The following is a 19483-nucleotide window of genomic DNA, read 5'->3' on the forward strand; positions in this document are numbered from 1 at the left end:
TCTTGCCCAAGGACACAACGGCATTGACTAGGATAGTGGAAGCAGGGATCGAACCTGCAACCCCTCAAGTTGCTGACACGGCCGCTCTACCAACCGAGCTATACCGTCCCCATATAAGTAAAACAGCAAAGCAACCCAATTAGTTATTTATACAGATCTTAATATTATAAAGTTTTTGTCAAAATCAATAAACCATTTGGGTTCTGGATTAGTTTTATTTTAAGCAGTGCTCAATTATTTTGTCTTTACGTTGCCTCACAGGTATCATAAGAACCTAGAAGACGCTAAGACTGTGGGAATAAAGAAAGCAATAAGTTCAAACATTGCTATGGGCTTCACCTTCTTAGTGATCTATCTGTCGTATGCTCTTGCTTTCTGGTATGGGAGCACACTTATTCTGAGTGAAGAGTACTCTATTGGGGTTGTACTTACGGTGAGTAGAGGCTATTAACACCAATAAGAACACTCGGAATTCCCACCAAAACTAAGCTACAGTAAATATAATGTTTTTGTTTTAGGTTCTTTTTGCTTTGCTTATTGGAGTATTTGCATTGGGGCAGACCTCCCCTAACATCCAGTCCATTGCCAGTGCTCGAGGAGCTGCACACAAAGTATACAGCATCATTGACAATGTAAGGAAAGCCACAATCTCTTTTTACACTTTCACACACAACACATTTTTGTTTCTGTAGAGCTTTCAGTTTGCATTAGTGCGTGTGCACAAGTGTTTTCTGGCACTCCAAGGAGTCACATTGATACAGCCTTCAACCACCAATTAGGGGTTTGGAATTCAGTCTAATTGGAGCAGCACCCACTGTTAGAGTGCACATTTGGTTAATCTGAAGACCACAGTTTTGAGACTCCAACAAATTCACGCAAAATGATTAGAACAATAGGACACATATGAGGAAACATTCTATCATTTTGCAAGAGATTTTAAGATGTAACGTATAATAATGGGTTAGGTTAATTCATCGCATTCTTGCTGTGTCTCACACTACAACGTGCATAGATACTTAGCAATAATGAAAGTTGTTCGGACTGCGGCTTGCTTTATCATGTTTGTGAAGATATCTTCTTCAATCCATGTGGAAAGACTTCCTCAAACAACAATACTTTCGTTTTTGTATACGTACATTGAGGAAAGCGGCTGAAGTAAAAAGCAGTGTAAATAAACACAAATACACTTCAATACTCCTGCAGAGCAGACAGTCTTCCTCACACTGTCTGTTTGGCCTTTGACAAGCTTCAGTTTCTTTGACCTGCAGTGACCAAACCTTCAACCACAACTGAGCTCAATATGAAACATTTTTTGCTCTACAGAAACCATGCATCGACAGCTATTCACAAAGCGGCTTCAAGCCTGATGTCATCAATGGAAACATTGAGTTCAAGAACATCCACTTTAACTACCCATCAAGGCCAGATGTCAAAGTAAGCTCCTCAATGACACTGTTTATCCAACACATAACTTCACTTTGTCTGCCTAAATTACTATCATAACCTTTGTCATTTGCAGGTATTAAACAACTTGTCCTTGAGCGTGAAAAATGGACTAACCATGGCTTTAGTAGGAAGTAGTGGCTGTGGAAAAAGTACAACTATCCAGCTATTGCAGAGGTTTTACGATCCTATGAAGGGATCTGTATGTCCACATTTGTAAAGCTTTAAAGACACATTTATTTGCAATAAATGGATGCAAAATTCATTAAATATATCTTTACATTCCTCTCTGTAGATATTCATTGATGACCATGACATCCGTTCTCTCAATGTCCGCTACCTGCGAGAGAAGATTGGAGTGGTGAGTCAAGAGCCCGTACTTTTTGCCACCACGGTCACAGAGAACATTCGATACGGACGAAGTGATGTGACGCAGCAGGAGATAGAGCATGCTGCCAAGGAGGCCAATGCTTACGACTTCATTATGAAGCTTCCTGATGTACGACTTTATTTATGACTTTACTTATAAACATATTTGACTGACACTTTCCAATGATAAGACTTTTTTCCTTGAGCAGAAATTTGAGACACTGGTTGGGGATCGAGGGACTCAGATGAGTGGAGGACAGAAGCAGAGAATCGCAATTGCTCGAGCACTTGTCCGTAACCCCAAAATCCTTCTACTGGATGAAGCAACATCTGCTCTTGATGCAGAGAGTGAGACTGTAGTACAATCTGCACTAGACAAGGTACAACAGACCCTTCACACTAGCCCTTTACTTTGCTTTGATCTTTAGGTAAATGGTAAATGGTTCTACTTGTATAGCGCTTTTATACCCCTTTTTAAGGAGCCCAAAGCGCTTTGACAGTATTTCCACATTCACCCATTCACACACACATTCACACACTGATGGCGGGAGCTGCCATGCAAGGCGCTAACTAGGTCCCATCAGGAGCAAGGGTGAAGTGTCTTGCCCAAGGACACAACGGACGTGACTAGGATGGTAGATGGTGGGGATTGAACCAATAACCCTCAGATTGCTGGCACGGCCACTCTCCCAACTTCGCCACGCCGTCCCCCTAGGTGCCAAATGCTTATCTTCCCGGGTCTTCCCCAAAACTGATTTTGGTTACCCTTTCACAATTTCCACAGTTAATTTTCGGGCGTGTTTTTGCCCATTATATTGAGAAGCACAAGTAGCTCTTTAAGTCGCCTTTGTTATTTTGGTTTGGCGTACTATGAGGTGTGTCTAAAAGTTCCGGGACTTTTGATGTTCTATGATGTGCGGCATTTGCCTTCAGTGAGTGAGAGGAGGCGAGAGTTGTTGTAGGACAACTGGTGGCTGCTTCACTATGACAAAATGCCCTGAGCACCCGACACATTGTTATGCTGGAGCAACCTCCCTACTAACCTGACTTTGATCTGTGTGATTCCTCTCTCACTTTCCGAAGTTCAAAGGTTTCATAAAGGGGACAAAATCAAGATGGCCATGACAGCAAGAACTGGGAAGAAACATTCAAGGAATGCATGAAGGCATATCATAGGCTAGGAAAGTGTGTTACATATCAATAGGATTACAAAGAAGAGGAAAATGTCTGAAAGATATCTTTTGTGAGACCAGTCATGGAACTTTTCTGACCCCCCTTGTCAAATAATACTTATTTCGCATGGCTATCCTATTCAGTGTTTCAACTAATACTTATTTCGCATGGCTATCCTCTTCGGTGTTTAAAAGAATGATCTGTAATGTTGACATTCTCAAATGTTTGGGTTATGCATGTACACTACTGTCATTAAAACAAAGGGCCACAATAGCTTTTTCCCCCCAAATTTGGCAAAAAACAGTGTTGTGTAAATGGTCACATACAGAAAACAGCTGAGGTGTTGAGGTAAAGCACTTTAGATGTATTTAGTTGGGACAACTAAGGTTGTTGGACTTACAGGATTGACTAAAAAAGGTACAAAATCTGTTTTGTATCGATTAGCAAAATCTCAACCCTAAGTGACAGAAACAACTGCGATGTGTCATGAGCTAATTCATATATTGTTATAATACATAAACTTCTCTTCAGGTCAGACTGGGTCGGACCACCATAATTGTGGCCCATCGTCTCTCAACTATCAGAAACGCTGATATCATCGCTGGCTTACAAAACGGGGAGGTTGTTGAGTTTGGGACTCATTACGATCTAATGGAAAAACGGGGTGTCTACCACAATCTCGTCACCATGCAGGTAACTCTTTAGCACAACTTTGGGGAACATTTATCTATCACTAGAAAGATCAACCTCGTGGTTTCTTCGCATTTCCACCCTGCAGACTTTTGAAGAAGCCAAAGGTGAACAGCAAGATGAAAATCAGGAAGAAAAGAGCCCAGAATCAAAAACGAGTCCCGACTCCCCTCAAATTAGGAGGAGGTGTACAAAAAGTTCCTTCACTGGTTCAGAGGGAAAGAAAGAAGAGAAAGAAAAACTGGTGAATGCCAACAACGAGGAGGTGAGATTGCTGCCTTATATCCGATGATCCATCTGAGCAGGATTCAGATTTTTCGACTGCTTTCTGCAGGATGAAAAAGTTCCGCCCGTGTCGTTCCTCAAAGTGATGCGTTTTAATCTTCCCGAGTGGCCTTACATTTTAGTCGGGACCATCTGTGCTATGATCAACGGAGCGATGCAGCCTCTGTTTGCAGTCCTCTTCTCCAAGATCATCACCGTAGGTTTTTGTAATGTTCATTTAAGTTTTTTAAGAAATAAATCTGCTTACTTTTTCAAATTTGTAGGTGTTTGCTGAGCCTGATGTGGAAGTCGTTCGACAGAAATCTCTATTCTTCTCACTCATGTTTGCTGCTATTGGAGGCATATCTTTTTTTTCCATGTTTTTTCAGGTATGAATAGCAACATTCACACACATTCTTAAATGGAGTTATTTGTACGATTGAAAGTTTCTGTTATGCCAGCCTGCCAAAATATATCAGTATCTGTCACTTTATTCAGGGTTTCTGTTTTGGTAAATCTGGAGAGATCCTCACAATGAAACTGAGACTTTCAGCTTTCAAGTCCATGCTGAGTCAGGTAAGTAACAAGGACTACTCAATGGATATTTATCTATGAAAGTACTGCGACTAACATGCCACGAGATTTAAAGGTATTTTTAGTGTTGGTTCAAGTAATATTTGTAACAGGTGCCATTTAAACAATAAAACATTATAGTATATTAAATTAGTTGGAAAAAATGAGCCGCTTGTCGCAGTCAAACTTTAAATCGAATGCAGTTGTTTTTTTGTTTTTTTTACCTTTTAGCTTATTCAAATCGAACAACATTTTAAAACCTTGAAAAACAACATCAAGGTGCCATAATAATGATTGACATGTAAGACTTTCCAATGATTGCATGAACAATGACTGACTGACTGTGCGGGAAGGTCGGACTTAAACAGAAACACATGTCACAGCTCAGATGAAGATTGCAAGCAAATAAATTCAATAAATCAGATTTTCTAACTGTTCTGTTTTCTGTTAGGAGCTTGGATGGTTTGATGACCACAAGAACAGTGTTGGAGCGCTCACAACAAGGCTTGCCACAGATGCTGCTCAAGTACAAGGGGTATGTAAGGCATGTCACTCACTTGAGCACTGACACACACATCCTTGAAGCAAACTTTTTGGACTCTGCTTATAGGCTACAGGAGCACGCCTGGCTACTGTGGTCCAAAATATTGCCAACATGGGCACCGGTTTGATTCTGGCCTTTATATATGGCTGGGAGCTGACCTTGCTCATCCTGTCGGTGGTGCCGGCTATGGCGGTGGCTGGAGCTGTGCAGCTGCAGCTGCTCTCTGGGCAAGCTGCCGAGGACAAGAAGGAGCTGGAGAAGGCAGGAAAGGTGCGATTTTGTTGTGGGATGGTTTGTTTGTGAAATGAAAAAAAATTACCTATTTAAATTGTTGTTTTGGAAATGTTACCTTGAAAGAAAAGTATTATAGTGTTAACTACACCACTTATACTTTGTTTACAGCAGAATGTAGTTTTTGATGACAAGCAAAATAACGAAAGAACTTAAAGAAGAAAAAAAGTTGGATATATATATATACTCCCAGAAAACGATCAAAAAATGAAGCAAAACCGTGGCCCTAAAAGTTAAAGTAGCAATGATTGTCACACACACAGTAAGCATGGTGAAATACGGTATGTCCTCTGCATTCGACCCATGCCCTTGTTCACCCCCTGGGAGGTGAGGGGAGCAGTGGGCAGCAGCAATGGCCGTGCCCGGGAATCATTTTTGGTGATTTAACCGCCAATTCCAACCATTGATGCTGAGTGCCAAGCAGGGAGGTAAAAACCAAGGTACGGACCGTAGTGTGTCTTACAATGCTGCACCTCAACACAACCATAAATATTGCACAAAAAGACTGAACATGCAGCTGAAGGCAGCCAAAAATCTAATTGATCATAATTGGTACTATATTGCCTCTAAAAAATACCAGTTCCTTTTTTTTTTTTTTTTACGGGCATGACGGGACGGCACACCGTTGTCACATTGTGACATTGCTAATTTTACAAGCAGAGGAGCATGTCTGGCAACGCATACGCACAGAGTACTTAAAAGCAGACAGTGTGTAGACAGAAAGGGAAGAATGGATGCATTTTAGCCGAAAAACTAACAATAAAGGTTAAGTTACAATACTGAAACGCCGCTCAGCAAGAGGTACTTTAAAACATGGCAAGCTAACTAGTAACTAGCTATAAACACTGAAGCGTTGCCCCACAAGTGGTATTTTCAAACATAGCTCGCTAATAGCTATAGCTAATAGCGGCTAACGTCCCTCTGTAGTGTTTTAGCTACTTCTAAATCACTAATCTTCGCCTCCATGGCGACAAAATAAAGTAAGCTTCTTACAAGTATCATCTCTGCTGGACGAGGTATAGCTAAACATACTTCACTGTAACAAGAGCTAGTGCTCCTCAATGTAAACAAATACCAGGGATGGATGTACACCTGACATCCACTGTAATGATACAAGTACAAGAGCGCATATAGTCAATACTACTATGATTACGTATTTTCCGCACTATAAGGCACACCGGATTATAAGGCGCACCTTCAATGAATGGCCTATTTTAATATTTTGTTCATATATAAGGCGCACCATATTATAAGGCGCATAGAATAGATGCTATAGTAGAGGCTGGGGTTACGTTATGCATCCATTAGATGGAGCTGCGCTAAAGGGAATGTAAACAAAACAGTCAGATAGGTCAGTTAAACTTTATTAATAGATTACAAACCAGCGTTCTGACAACTCCGTTCACTCCCAAAATGAATAAACAGCTGTTTTATTATTTACCACGATTCAATAAACACGTAAAAAACAGTCTGTTACTGTTACGGTAAATCAAACGTTAGTGCAATCACAATATAGTAACACTCGAAATAGTGCAAAGCAATCAATAACTCAACGTTGCTCAAACAATGTCACACAACACAACACACAAAATAAACATGTAAAGCTCACTTTATTAAGTTATTCCTCATCCACGAATCACTCAAATTCTTCTTCAGTGTTCGAATCAAACAGTTGGGCGAATACAGCATCCAAAATATCCGGCTCCGTCTCCTCGAAGTCATTAAACGAGTCAGTGTCGCTGCTGTCAATGTTAAATTCTTTCGCTGCTGCTCTATTCCCGTCTTCTACTGTGTGACTGATCACGAGTTAAAACTCGGCACGCCTCCTGCAGTCATATATCCCAGCATGCACCGCACGCTTCTTCTTCTACGAGGGAAAATAAGGTAGGCGGCTGCTTAGCGTAGAAGAAGAAGCAAAAAGTGCACTTCTTCTACGGGAGAAAATAAGGTAGACGGCTGATCACCGTAGTTGCGAGACCTCTTGTGGCATGTTTAATTCGGACACTGAAGAAGAAGAATTTGAGGGATTCGTGGATGAGGAATAAATTAATAAAGTGAGCTTTACATGTTTATTTTGTGTGTTGTGTGACATTAACGTTTGAGCAACGTTGAGTTATTGATATTTTGTTATTGCTTTGCACTATTTTGAGACGTCATTAATGGAGTCAGTGTCACTGCTGTTGTCTAGCAGCTCAGTGACAATTCCTGCTTTCCTGAAATCATGTCTCTCAATGGGAGCCATTTTGGGGTCTTTACATTTAAACACACAAATGGAAATGAAACGGCACGGCCTGGCGCAGTCATATATCCCAGCATGCACCGCGCGTTTCTCCTACAGGGGAAAATGAAATCGGCGGCTGCTTACCGTAGTTGTGAGACCTGTTGTGGCTCAATATTGTTCCATATATAAGGCGCCCCGGATTATAAGGCGCACTGTCAGCTTTTGAAAAAATTTAAGGTTTTTAGTTGCGCCCTATAGTGCGGAAAATACGGTACATCGATATTTTTATTGTCACAAAATCTGTTTTCCTTTCTTAAAAAATGTACTTGGTATCAGATCGATACCCAAGTTTGTGGCATCGTCCAAAACTAATGTAAAGCATCCAAACAACGTAAGAATAAGTGTTTATTAAATTTCATCAGAAGTGTAGATAGGACGTTAGAACCGGAAATAACCAGATATTAACAGTGAATGAACGAATATCTTAATAATCCATTTTCTACCGTTTGTCCCTCATAATGTTGACAAAATAATAGAATGAGAAATGACACAATGTTACTGCATACGTCAGCAGCCAAATTAGGAGCTTGTGTTTGCTTACTTAATACTTAAAGACAAGTTGTCTAGTATGTTCACTATTTTATTTAAGGCTAACATTGTTCTACGATTGCAATCAGAAACATATCTTTAATATACCGTAAGATTTATTTGTTAAAATATAACCAAAAAAGCCTTTTGTTATGGTCTCCTTTTATTTAGAAAAGTATCAAATGTATCGAAATACAACAGAACAATCCTAGTAGGGCCTCCTAATTGCCGTGTTAACGGGATCACGAATTTGGCAAAAGAGAAAAACAGAATCTACTATTAATCCCAGAAAGTCGCAAAAAGTTACTGAACGTAACTGAAATACTGTCATCATGAGGAAAAGGAACGTTTGTATGGAGAAAGCGTTTTTACAAAGTCCATTAACTTCACAAACCAGCATATTAGATTTTTTTTTTTGTAAAAAATTTGATGACTACTTGTTGTCCAAAAGCCATGTGTAAACATTGTGTTACAACTGCGTATAATAGCCAGTTGGCTGTTGTGACTACAGACGCCAGTGATCACCTTCATTGTTCATGATGACTTGACAGCTTCCAGTATTATATATATTTTGAACATCCACGTTAAATAATAATTGCAACATCCTTCTGTGTGCTTGCTTTTAATAAAAAAACATGTCAATGTGAGGCATTTATTGGTAGAATGTTAAGTTACTGTGCTTGTTCTTATATTATTTGCTTTATTTACGACAGCATAGACTTTTATTTATCCCACAATGGGTAAATGATGTTGTTGCAAAACAGGTATGTAAAGCATGATAAAAAAAAAAAAAAAATAGTAATGAACAAAAATGTAAACACAACACTTTTAGGTTTGCTCTCATTTTTTATGAGTTGAACTCAATGACTTATAACTTTTGCTATACAAACAAAATTACCTATTCCCCTCAAATATTGTTCACAAATCTGCCTAAATCTGTTTTAGTGAGCATTTCTCCTTTGCTAAAATAATCCATCCCATCTCACAGGTGTGGGATATCAAGATGCTGATTAAACAGCATGATTATTGCACAGATGGGCCTTAGGCTGCCCACAATAAAATGCCAATCTGAAATGTACAGTTTTATCACACAAAGCCACAGATGTCGCATGTTTTAAAGGCGCGTGCAGTGGGCATGCTGAATGCAGGAATGTCCACCAGAGCTGTTGCCTGTGAATTTGATGTTAATTTCTCTACCATAAGCTGTCTCCAAATATGTTTTCGAGAATTTGGTAGTACATTTAACTGGCCTCACAACCACAGACCACATGTAACTGCACCAACCCAGGACCTCCTCATCCAGCAGGTGCACCACCAAAATCGTCTGCGACCTGCCCCACGGACAGCAGCTACAACAATTGGTGGTCGCGACCTGACTGCAGTTTGTTGTCATAATGAGTGGGCGAATGCTCCCATTCGATGGCATCTGGCATGTTGGAGAGGTGTTTTCTTCGCGGATGAATCCGGGTTGTCACTGTTCAGGACAAATGCCAGACAGCGATTGTTGCGTTGGCCGTTGAATGGCTGAGCGGTTTGTTGATGTCAGCGTTGTGAATCAAGTGGCTCATGTGAGGGCGGGTTATGGTAGTTGCAGGCCTATGTTATGGACAATGAACACAAGTGCATTAAATTGATTGCATTTTGGATGCCCAGAGATACTGTGACGAGATCCTGAGGCTCATTGTTGTACTCTTTACCCTAGACCAGGGGCAGGGAACCTATGGCTCGTGAGCCAGATGTGGCTCTTTTGACGACTGTATCTGGCTCTCAGATAAATCTTAGCTGACATATCTTTACACAATAAGTAAAGAATAATTCCGCTGGAAATAACTGTGTTAAAAATAATGTTCAAATAATAAAACATTCTCTTACATTTTATTCCATCCATCCTTTTTCTACCGCACCTGTTCAAGGTTCGGGGTGGCTCAGCCAACCCCAGCTGTCCTTTGGGGTACAGCGCATTAATTGAAAGAAGTATTGTATTTATAATTGGTTAGCTTCAGAATAACAATGTTGTTAAAAAGACTTATTATACTCTAAAAATGTTTGTCTTACTTAAAAATGTACGTATTGTATTCAGTGTTAAAAAATATATGGCTCTTACGGAATACGGAAATACATTTTACAATATTTGAATTTCATGGCTCTCTCAGCCAAAAAGGTTCCCGACCCCTGCCCTAGACCATCACCTCATGTTGCAACATGACAATGCACGGCCCTATGTTGAAAGGATCTGTACCCATTTCTTGGAAGCTAAAAACATCCCAGTTCTTGCATGGCCTGCATACTCACAGGACATGTCACCCATTGATCATGTTTGAGATGTTGTGGATCAGCGTATATGACAGTGTGTTCCAGTTCCTGCCAATATCTAGGAACTTCGCACAGCTATTGAAGAGAAGTGGACCAACATTCCACAGGCCACAGTCAACAACCTGATCAACTCTATTCGAAAGAGACGTGTTGTACTGTGTGACGCAAATGGTGGTAACACCAGATACTGACAGCTTTTCTGACCACCTCAGCGCCCAAATAAAGCAAAACGTCACATTTCAGAGTGGCATTTCATTGTGGGCACCTGTGCAATAATCATGCTGTTTAATCAGCATCTTAATCCGCCACGCCTGTAAAGCGGGATGGATTATCTTGGCAAAGAAGAAGTGCTCACTGACACAGATTCAGACAGATTTGTGAACAAAATTTGAAAGTAATAGGTCTTTTGTGTATATAGTAAAAGTTTTAGCTTTTTTAGTAGCTAGATGAAGTGGCTGGGGAGAGGGAAGTCTGGGCTTCCCTGTTTAGGCTGCCGCCCCCGCGACCCGACCGAGTATAAGCGGAAGAAGAAGGATGGATGGATAGTTTAACTTGTGAAAAATTGAAGAAAAAACAGAAGTGTCTTGTTTATATATTTATTCAGCATACATATTGCTCAGTAATATAGATAGATGATCAAATACAACTAAAAAAACAAACACTAATATCTTTACTGCACACCATGAAAAAATATTACAGTAATCACATAAGTGCATTGTACAGTTTAATGGCTATGGGTATAAAGGACCTGCGGTAGCACGCCTTTTTACACTGTGGATGTAACAGTCTAATGCTAAGGGATGGATGTAACAGTCTCATGCTAAGGGAGCTAATCAGGGCCTCAACAGTGTTGTGCATCGGATGAGAAGGATTGGACATTATGGATATCAACTTGGTCTGTATTCTTCTGTCAGCCACCTCCTCAATGCTATCTGGTGGGCAGCCGAGGACGGAGTCAGCTCTATTGATCAGTTTATTAATAATAATAATAATGGATTAGATTTATATAGCGCTTTTCTAGACACTCAAAGTGCTTCACAGAGAAGTAAGAACCCATCATTCATTCACACCTGGTGGTGGTAAGCTACTTTCGTAGCCACAGCTGCCCTGGGGTAGACTGACGGCCCTACGGACCCTCCGACCACCACCTATCATTCATTCACCGGTGTGAGCAGGGGCAAGGATGAAGTGTCCTGCCCAAGGACACAACGGCAGCGATTTTGGATGTTAAGAGGCAGGCAGCGGACCTGCAACACTCAGGTTTCTGGCACGGTTGGTCTACCCACTACGCCATGCCGCCCCCACCCCAGTCTGTTCTTGTCTCTGGCTGTGCCCCCACCCAAGCAAAAGACAGCATAGAACACCGCAGAAGCCACCACAATGTCGTAAAAGGTGCCAGCAGTAACCCGCAGACCCCAAAGGATCTCAGTCTCATTGAGAGCTGGAGGTGACTTAGATCTTTCTCGTACACCGCGCTTATATATACTATTTTGATAGGATGTTGAACTTTGTTTATTTATCTTTAACTGCAGGCTAAAAACAAAATAAAATAACATGATTTTAATCGAGTTTAAAAGTTATGAAAACAATTTTACTCATTTATTGTTTGCCTATTCTGGCTACTGTGTTTGTGTATCAATGAGTAAAACAGAACTTTTTGGCTTGGCTTGTTTGAACATTGTGGTTTATTGCCCAAGGCCACTGAACTCTGGAGAAGTTGAAATACATTCAAATGATTGATTGGCCATCTGCCCTACCTGAACAACTGCTTTAGTGAATAACTGATAATGTTATGGCACAAGACTTATGTGTCACATGACGTGCTTTACTCAGAGCTTTTAAGACAACGTTAATGTCTGACTACTCAACCAAAGTTCACTCTCTTTCCTAAATGACATATTTTATGGTCTGTCTCCCCAGATTGCTACAGAAGCCATCGACAATATTCGCACTGTCGCATCTCTGACCAGAGAACCCGAGTTTGAGTCTCTGTATCATGAAAACCTCAGCATTCCATTCAAGTATGACAAATCTTTGGTCAAGTGTTGGAAATTTGAAAGAGAAATGTCTTGATAGTTACTGTAGGTCTCTCTTTGCAGAAACTCCCAGAAAAAGGCCCACGTGTACGGCTTTACCTTTGCATTTACCCAGGCCATGATCTACTTTGCTTATGCAGGATGTTTCCGGTTTGGAGCTTGGCTCATTGACAATGACAGAATGAACGTGGAAGGAGTTTTCTTGTGAGTCAACTTCCAATCAACTTTCTTTTGATGTGGTTGGCAAAAGGCTACCATCAAGAGTTCATTTAAGTCAAAATGCTCAAATTTCTCTATTTAGCTGTTAATCATTTACTACAAGTTCAAAAGGCCTTTGTGGGCAATTGTAGATGTGAGTGGGTTATAAACCAAGAACTGTAACACACGCATAAACATATTGTTTTGGAGAGGGTGTGTATTAATGTTCATCACATAATGCTGCCATATAATTACTAAGTCTCAGCAAACATTGTGTCTCAGGGTGATTTCGGCAGTTCTATATGGAGCCATGGCTCTTGGAGAAGCCAATTCTTTCGCTCCCAACTATGCAAAGGCCAAAATGTCTGCTGCACACATTATGATGCTTCTGAACAGAAAGCCTGCCATTGATAATCTTTCAGAACAGGGAGAGTCGCTGGTATAACACCTTACTTTATCTTTCTGTTTACTAAAAGACTTAAGTCTTCCTTCTTGACTCTGTTGTCTTTTAAAACCTCAGGATAAATTTGATGGTAACGTGCAATTCGAGGGTGTAAAGTTTAATTACCCTTCGCGCCCTGATGTACCCGTCCTCCAAGGGCTGAATCTGAAGGTGAGCAAAGGAGAGACACTTGCCCTAGTTGGAAGCAGTGGCTGTGGAAAAAGCACAACCATCCAACTTCTGGAGCGGTTTTACGACACCATGAGTGGATCAGTGGTGAGGAAATAAATACCCTACAGCTTTATACCATACATGCCTCTTCACCTACTGTCTGTTAGTCCACAGTCCGTGATTTTTATAGCCGCAATGATAAAACCACACTACTTAAATTAATCCTAATAAAGTTAATAATGCTGCCGCTAAAGACAAAACGGGATTACTATTACTATCACTTGCTGCATTTGTCTCCATTTCAAGGCCTCTGTGGGAACAAATCAGAGTTCTCAAGTCTGCCACAGTTAACAGATCTATAGACTGAATGTTTGGCATTTAGAATAGAATAGAATAGAGTTTTATTGTCATTATTGCAATGAACAGGTTCAAAGAACAACGAAATTGGAGCAGCTCCTCCTAAGGTGCATATACAATATGGTAGTATAAATTAAAAAAAATAAATAAATAAATGAAAAATAAATTTAAAAAAAAAAAAGATAGAGATGACAGATGTATCTATGTATACATACATAAAACATTATTTCACATTGTAGTCCAAAAAAATAGAAAAACATTTAAACATTACACATGAGGACATGATGGACATATGGACAATCAGTGCCTGTTTAGTGCTACTATGGCTCTTGGGTAAAAGCTATTTTTTAGTCTATTGGTGCTCGCTTTTAGCACCCTGTAGCGTCTGCCTGAGGGTAGCAGTTCCAGGTGGCTGTGCCCGGGGTGGAATGGGTCTTTCAGGATGCTCTGTGCTTTCCTGAGACAGCGGGAGCTGTACAGGTCAGCCAGGGGGGGAGGGGGCATTTCTTATTAGTTTGAACTTAGGCCTTGCTTCAAAGTTTTCCTGGTTTTCCAACATCTGTTCGTGTGCTTCTTCATGAAATGTTTGCCCAAATTTGCCTCAATTTTCGTATCCCGTGCCTGCCAAAATAAGGAATCACACACATTGGTGACTCAGTCTGTGTGCGTTCTTTTCACGACGACATAATAAACCACCACAGGTCAAAGAATACTGTAGAAAAACTATGCAGTTCAAGAAATAACTTGTAGCAAAATACAAAGGTGGCGTCTACTTACTTGGCTGTCCGCTCCTCTTCTTCCTCTCCACTCATCGCTGTCTTCGCCAACAACTTCAATAAATGTAAGTGGTGTTAAATGTTAAAAGGCACTTTGGGTACATCTGTACCGTATATGGATCCACTGACGTCACAACAGCAAAAACTTTACAAAAGGAGCAATTTCCAAATAGCTTGTTTGGCGGTTGTGGGAAGGAAGGCAAGTATATTTTATAAATGTCTCCGCAATGCCTCCAAGGTATGTGGGCTTGTATAAAGTCTCAGGGAGTTGAACGCCACTGCCTTACATAGTTCTGGGTCACCCTAGGGCAAGGTGTAGCACCTGAATCGCCAACCCCCCCCCCATCAGGTTTACGATACCCCATGAAACAAACTGAGAGAAGATGCGTTACCCGGCACAGAGGAAGCCCGGGGCACTCCTCCGGAGCTAGGCCCGGAGGCAGGTCTCGTCAGGGAGCGCTTGGTGGCCGGGCTAGCCACAGAGCCCGGCCGGGCAAAGCCCGAAGAAGCTACTTGGACACACCATCCTCAAAATGCGCAACCGCATTTTGCAAATTTAATGTCAAATCAAATCAAATGTTTATTGGATTCATCACTATCTGTGTACAGCCACGACAGAACTACTGACTAAACTACTACCACAACTTGGTTTACGATTTATAAAATATAATAATGTAGGGTTACCTGGAGTTTTAAATAGAAAATTCCCTTCATGAGAGGGGAAACATCTTTGTAGTTCTTCTCAGCACTTAGGCTGTTTTGGCTTGTTTGTTTACAAAACATTGAACTGTTTTGTTTTTTCAGGAACGCTTTTATTCTCAAGACCTATATTTTTCACCAAAACACTGTGGATTTTTTTGTTGTACGTACCCAAAATTACTTTGAGTTCTTATGACACAAAAACTATACTTCTACCATCCAAACTTTAGTTCTGACTTTAAAAAAAGGCTGGTGCCATCCCCCCATCCCTCAAACCTTTGGAAAGTCTTGAAAAAAGGGCCAAACATTGATAAAATAAAGGGCCCTCACCTCTCAAATTTTTGGCTTTAATGGAGACTAGGCTCGAGATCAAATACTTTCTTGTTTGCGTAGTATCATTTTGTTTAGTTGACACACAACGTCCAAACAAAACATTCCTCTTCCCTGTAAACATTGTTTCAAGTCCATTGTTTAAAACTTGAGTGTATTTTGGCCCTCATTCAGACTTGGACCACATAACTTCCGCTTTGCTTGTGACTTAACTTTTGATCTTATCTTGCAGATGCTTGATTCCAAGAGTGTAAAAGAGCTGAACATCCACTGGCTGAGGTCTCAGATTGGTATCGTGTCCCAGGAGCCTGTGCTGTTTGACTGTAGCTTGGCTGAAAACATCGCCTATGGAGACAACAGTCGCACTGTAACTATGGAGGAGATTAAGACAGCTGCTGAGGCAGCCAACATTCACAGCTTCATTGAAAACCTGCCAAAGGTCAGTAATTGTGTTTTTTTGTATCAAAGAGTTGATATCCTGATTGAAGCTCACTTCTAAACCTTAGTGTTTTGACGTCAACTCTCATGATGAGGGCAACTATGAAAAACCTATTTCTTCAATTTTAAGCAGATCTATTTTAAGAATCAGAGGGGAAATTAAAATTTTCAGCACAATCCCATTCAAGATCAGACAAACATTACAGGGAGACAGAACAGGATTGCTGACGGGTCTGCTAACTTCCTGCGCCCCTTACAAAAAAGGTGTGATACAGGTAAACAAGTGGGGGGAAATAGAAAAAATCGGTCTAAGCCTGTGCCCTTGGAGAGGGGGTCCAGACTGAGGCACCTAGGGGGAAAAACAACTCATAGCCATAGCACACATCCCTCTTACATGTGAGTAAGAGGGAAACATCAAAGAAAACAAAGAACTGAAAACAATAACTTTCTGCCTGACTACGTATTGGTTTTGTCTTTGTTTGCTTGAGCAGAAGTATGACACTCAGGCAGGCGATAAGGGGACCCAGCTGTCAGGGGGTCAGAAACAACGAATAGCCATAGCCCGAGCCATCCTCCGTAACCCCAAACTGTTGCTTCTGGATGAAGCCACGTCTGCACTCGACACTGAGAGCGAGAAGGTGGGCTTTTTTTCTTATCAGGGATCACAGAATATTTTTTCATCTGGTTGATTTGTGTGATTTTTGTCCTCTCATTGATCAAGGTGGTGCAGGAGGCGTTGGACAAAGCAAGGCAGGGCAGGACGTGTATTGTTGTCGCGCACCGACTGTCTACCATCCAAAACGCAGACCGCATTGCTGTATTTCAAAGAGGTGTGGTTATAGAACAAGGCACACATCAACAACTGTTATCCAAAAAGGGAGTTTATCACATGCTGGTCACAACCCAGTTGGGTCATGGAAGGGAATCAGAAGATTAATTAAATTTACTTAAATAGGTTTAAAAATAGAAGGTTATTATTGTTGTATTATTGTTTTAATTAGTAGTAGCACCTGATTGTTTGAACCCACTACCTCCGCATTGGAATTAGTGCTCACTTTGTGTCCACTCGCTAACATAAGTTGCCTTTAAAGTCAAATCGCCTTTTTTGTATGTGTGTGTGTATATATATATATATATATATATATATATATATATATATATATATATATATATATATATTGATATCAGGGATGGAACAGTTTTTCCACAGGTTCTGACTATGTCTTTTTCCTCCTGAGAGTGCTCTTGATTTCAAAGATTCATTTACCTTGAGTCAGTTTTTTTTGTTTTTTTTTCCACCTGGTTTTGACTATGTGTGTCGTTTGGGTCATAAGCATGCGCAATATGAGGAGAAGGATAAGCTGAAGAGTTGTGGCAGCGTTCATATTGTTGACAGAGATAGAGGATGCCCACCTGTGGCTTTGTATATATCTGATGTGTGAGAGCACTTTTTGTTTAGTGTGAGCTACAATGGCAGCAGTAAGAAAATGGTGGATGAAACTACGACTGCGTGCTGGCATTATGCAACACATTTTGTTTAACGCATCCAACATGTCACCTAAAATGCGGAGACATCACCTAATTGTGTTAATTGACCATGTCAGAAGGAGAGAGTGAGGTGGGAAACCGCTTTTACTCCCTGTAACATTGAGACAGCATCTTAGTGCTGACTTGGAACAAAAGCGCTGGGGCAATTTGCTGCCAAGGGTATGTAGCCTTATGCCGTGGAGGAGGGTGCATGTGACGTCGAGGTAACATTGGAGCCTGTGCGTGTTTACACTGGAGTCTGATAAAAATCACATTTTACTTGCTGTGTTACGGTCAGCTGGAAAAAACAGATTTAAAAAAAAATACAATTTGGGTGTTCTTCTTGCTCTCTTAAGTGAGCAAGAAGAACCGATTCGCAGTTGCGAGCTGGTTGATTGGGGGACATTTTTATTCACACCTCCAAAGACATGCACCTGGGAATAGGTTGATTGGAAACACTAAATTGGCACTAGTGGTGAATGTTGTCTATCTGTGTTGGCCCTGCGATGAGGTGGGGACTTGTCCAGAGTGTTCCCGCTTTCCACCCGAATGCAGCTGAGATAGGCTCCAGCACCCCCCGCGACCCCGAACGGGACAAGCGGTAGAAAATGAATGGCTGGAGGACACAGATACAGCATTAGAACATTTTACTATAGTTTTATCTATACTTTTATATATTTTTACTTATTTGTATTTTTTCAGGATTTTTAAGATCATCAATCAATCAATCAATGTTTATTTATATAGCCCCAAATCACAAATGTCTCAAAGGACTGCACAAATCATTACGACTACAACATCCTCGGAAGAACCCACAAAAGGGCAAGGAAAACTCACACCCAGTGGGCAGGGAGAATTCACATTCAGTGGGACGCCAGCGACAATGCTGACTATGAGAAACCTTGGAGAGGACCTCAGATGTGGGCAACCCCCCCCCTCTAGGGGACCGAAAGCAATGGATGTCGAGCGGGTCCAACATGATACTGCGAAAGTTCAATCCACAGTGGCTCCAAGACAGCAGCGAGAGTCCCGTCCACAGGAAACCATCTCGAGCGGATCAGCAGCGTAGAGATGTCCCCAACCGATACAGGCGAGCGGTCCATCCTGGGTCCCGACGAGCGGTCCATCCTGGGTCTCGACTCTGGACAGCCAGTACTTCATCCATGGTCATCGGACCGGACCCCCTCCACAAGGGAGGGGGGGACATAGGAGAAAGAAAAGAAGCGGCAGATCAACTGGTCTAAAAAGGAGGTCTATTTAAAGGCTAGAGTATACAGATGAGTTTTAAGATGAGACTTAAATGCTTCTACTGAGGTAGCATCTCGAACTGTTACCGGGAGGGCATTCCAGAGTACTGGAGCCCGAACGGAAAACGCTCTATGGTACAATGTTTTTAAGGGGGAACATTTCCATTTCCATTTTCTACCGCTTATTCCCTTTTTGGGGTCGCAAGGGGCGCTGGCGCCTATCTCAGCTACAATCGGGCGGAAGGTGGCGTACACTCTGGACAAGTCGCCACCTCATCGAAGGGCCAACAAAGATAGACAGACAACATTCACACTCACATTCACACACTAGGGCCAATTTAGTTTTACCAATCAACCTATCCCCAGGTGCATGTTTTTGGAGGTGGGAGGAAACCGGAGTACCCGGAGGGAACCCATGCAGTCACGGGGAGAACATGCAAACTCCCCACAGAAAGATCCCGAGCCCGGGATTGAACCCAGGACTACTCAGGACCTTCGTATTGTGAGACAGATGCACTAACCCCTCTCCCACTGTGCTGCTTGGGGGAACATTTAAAATAGGGATATCATTGGCAAAGGCAAGGTAAGTCTACAGAGCACGATTCGTACACAAGGCACTTCAAAGTACTTTACAGAAAAATACGAGGAGGCAAAAATGAAATTATCATAAAAATATGGGGTGGATGAGATAAAAAAAAAGGTTTGTTCTCAGACTGGGCTCTTGGGGATGGGATCCAGACTCAGGCCAAGAAAAAAAAGTCAATAGCAATAAGCCCACAAACATGTTACATAG

General features: G+C 41.4%; 1 protein-coding gene across 6 annotated transcripts in view; it reads left to right on the forward strand.

The window, feature by feature from the left end:
- The window catches only part of LOC133561918 (ATP-dependent translocase ABCB1-like), a 49824-nt gene extending 31272 nt beyond the window's left edge, over window positions 1–18552 (forward strand). For 4 of the 6 annotated variants that reach the window (XM_061915582.1, XM_061915585.1, XM_061915584.1 and 1 more), the window contains 20 exons: window positions 262–433; window positions 519–632; window positions 1324–1434; window positions 1520–1645; window positions 1739–1942; window positions 2022–2192; window positions 3517–3678; window positions 3764–3940; window positions 4010–4156; window positions 4224–4328; window positions 4438–4515; window positions 4964–5047; window positions 5123–5326; window positions 12390–12490; window positions 12569–12709; window positions 12986–13142; window positions 13224–13421; window positions 15711–15917; window positions 16408–16554; window positions 16638–18552. In XM_061915582.1, coding sequence (XP_061771566.1) covers window positions 262–433; window positions 519–632; window positions 1324–1434; window positions 1520–1645; window positions 1739–1942; window positions 2022–2192; window positions 3517–3678; window positions 3764–3940; window positions 4010–4156; window positions 4224–4328; window positions 4438–4515; window positions 4964–5047; window positions 5123–5326; window positions 12390–12490; window positions 12569–12709; window positions 12986–13142; window positions 13224–13421; window positions 15711–15917; window positions 16408–16554; window positions 16638–16853 — 3022 coding nt within the window. In that variant the 3' untranslated portion in view covers window positions 16854–18552. Of the gene's footprint in view, window positions 1–261; window positions 434–518; window positions 633–1323; window positions 1435–1519; window positions 1646–1738; window positions 1943–2021; window positions 2193–3516; window positions 3679–3763; window positions 3941–4009; window positions 4157–4223; window positions 4329–4437; window positions 4516–4963; window positions 5048–5122; window positions 5327–12389; window positions 12491–12568; window positions 12710–12985; window positions 13143–13223; window positions 13422–15710; window positions 15918–16407; window positions 16555–16637 lie in introns of those variants that run through there. The other 2 variants (XM_061915587.1, XM_061915588.1) reach the window with 2 other exon arrangements.
- Window positions 18553–19483: the final 931 nt, after the last annotated feature.

Source organism: Nerophis ophidion, linkage group LG11 (assembly GCF_033978795.1).
Source record: "Nerophis ophidion isolate RoL-2023_Sa linkage group LG11, RoL_Noph_v1.0, whole genome shotgun sequence".
Classification (NCBI taxonomy): Eukaryota; Metazoa; Chordata; class Actinopteri; order Syngnathiformes; family Syngnathidae; genus Nerophis; species Nerophis ophidion.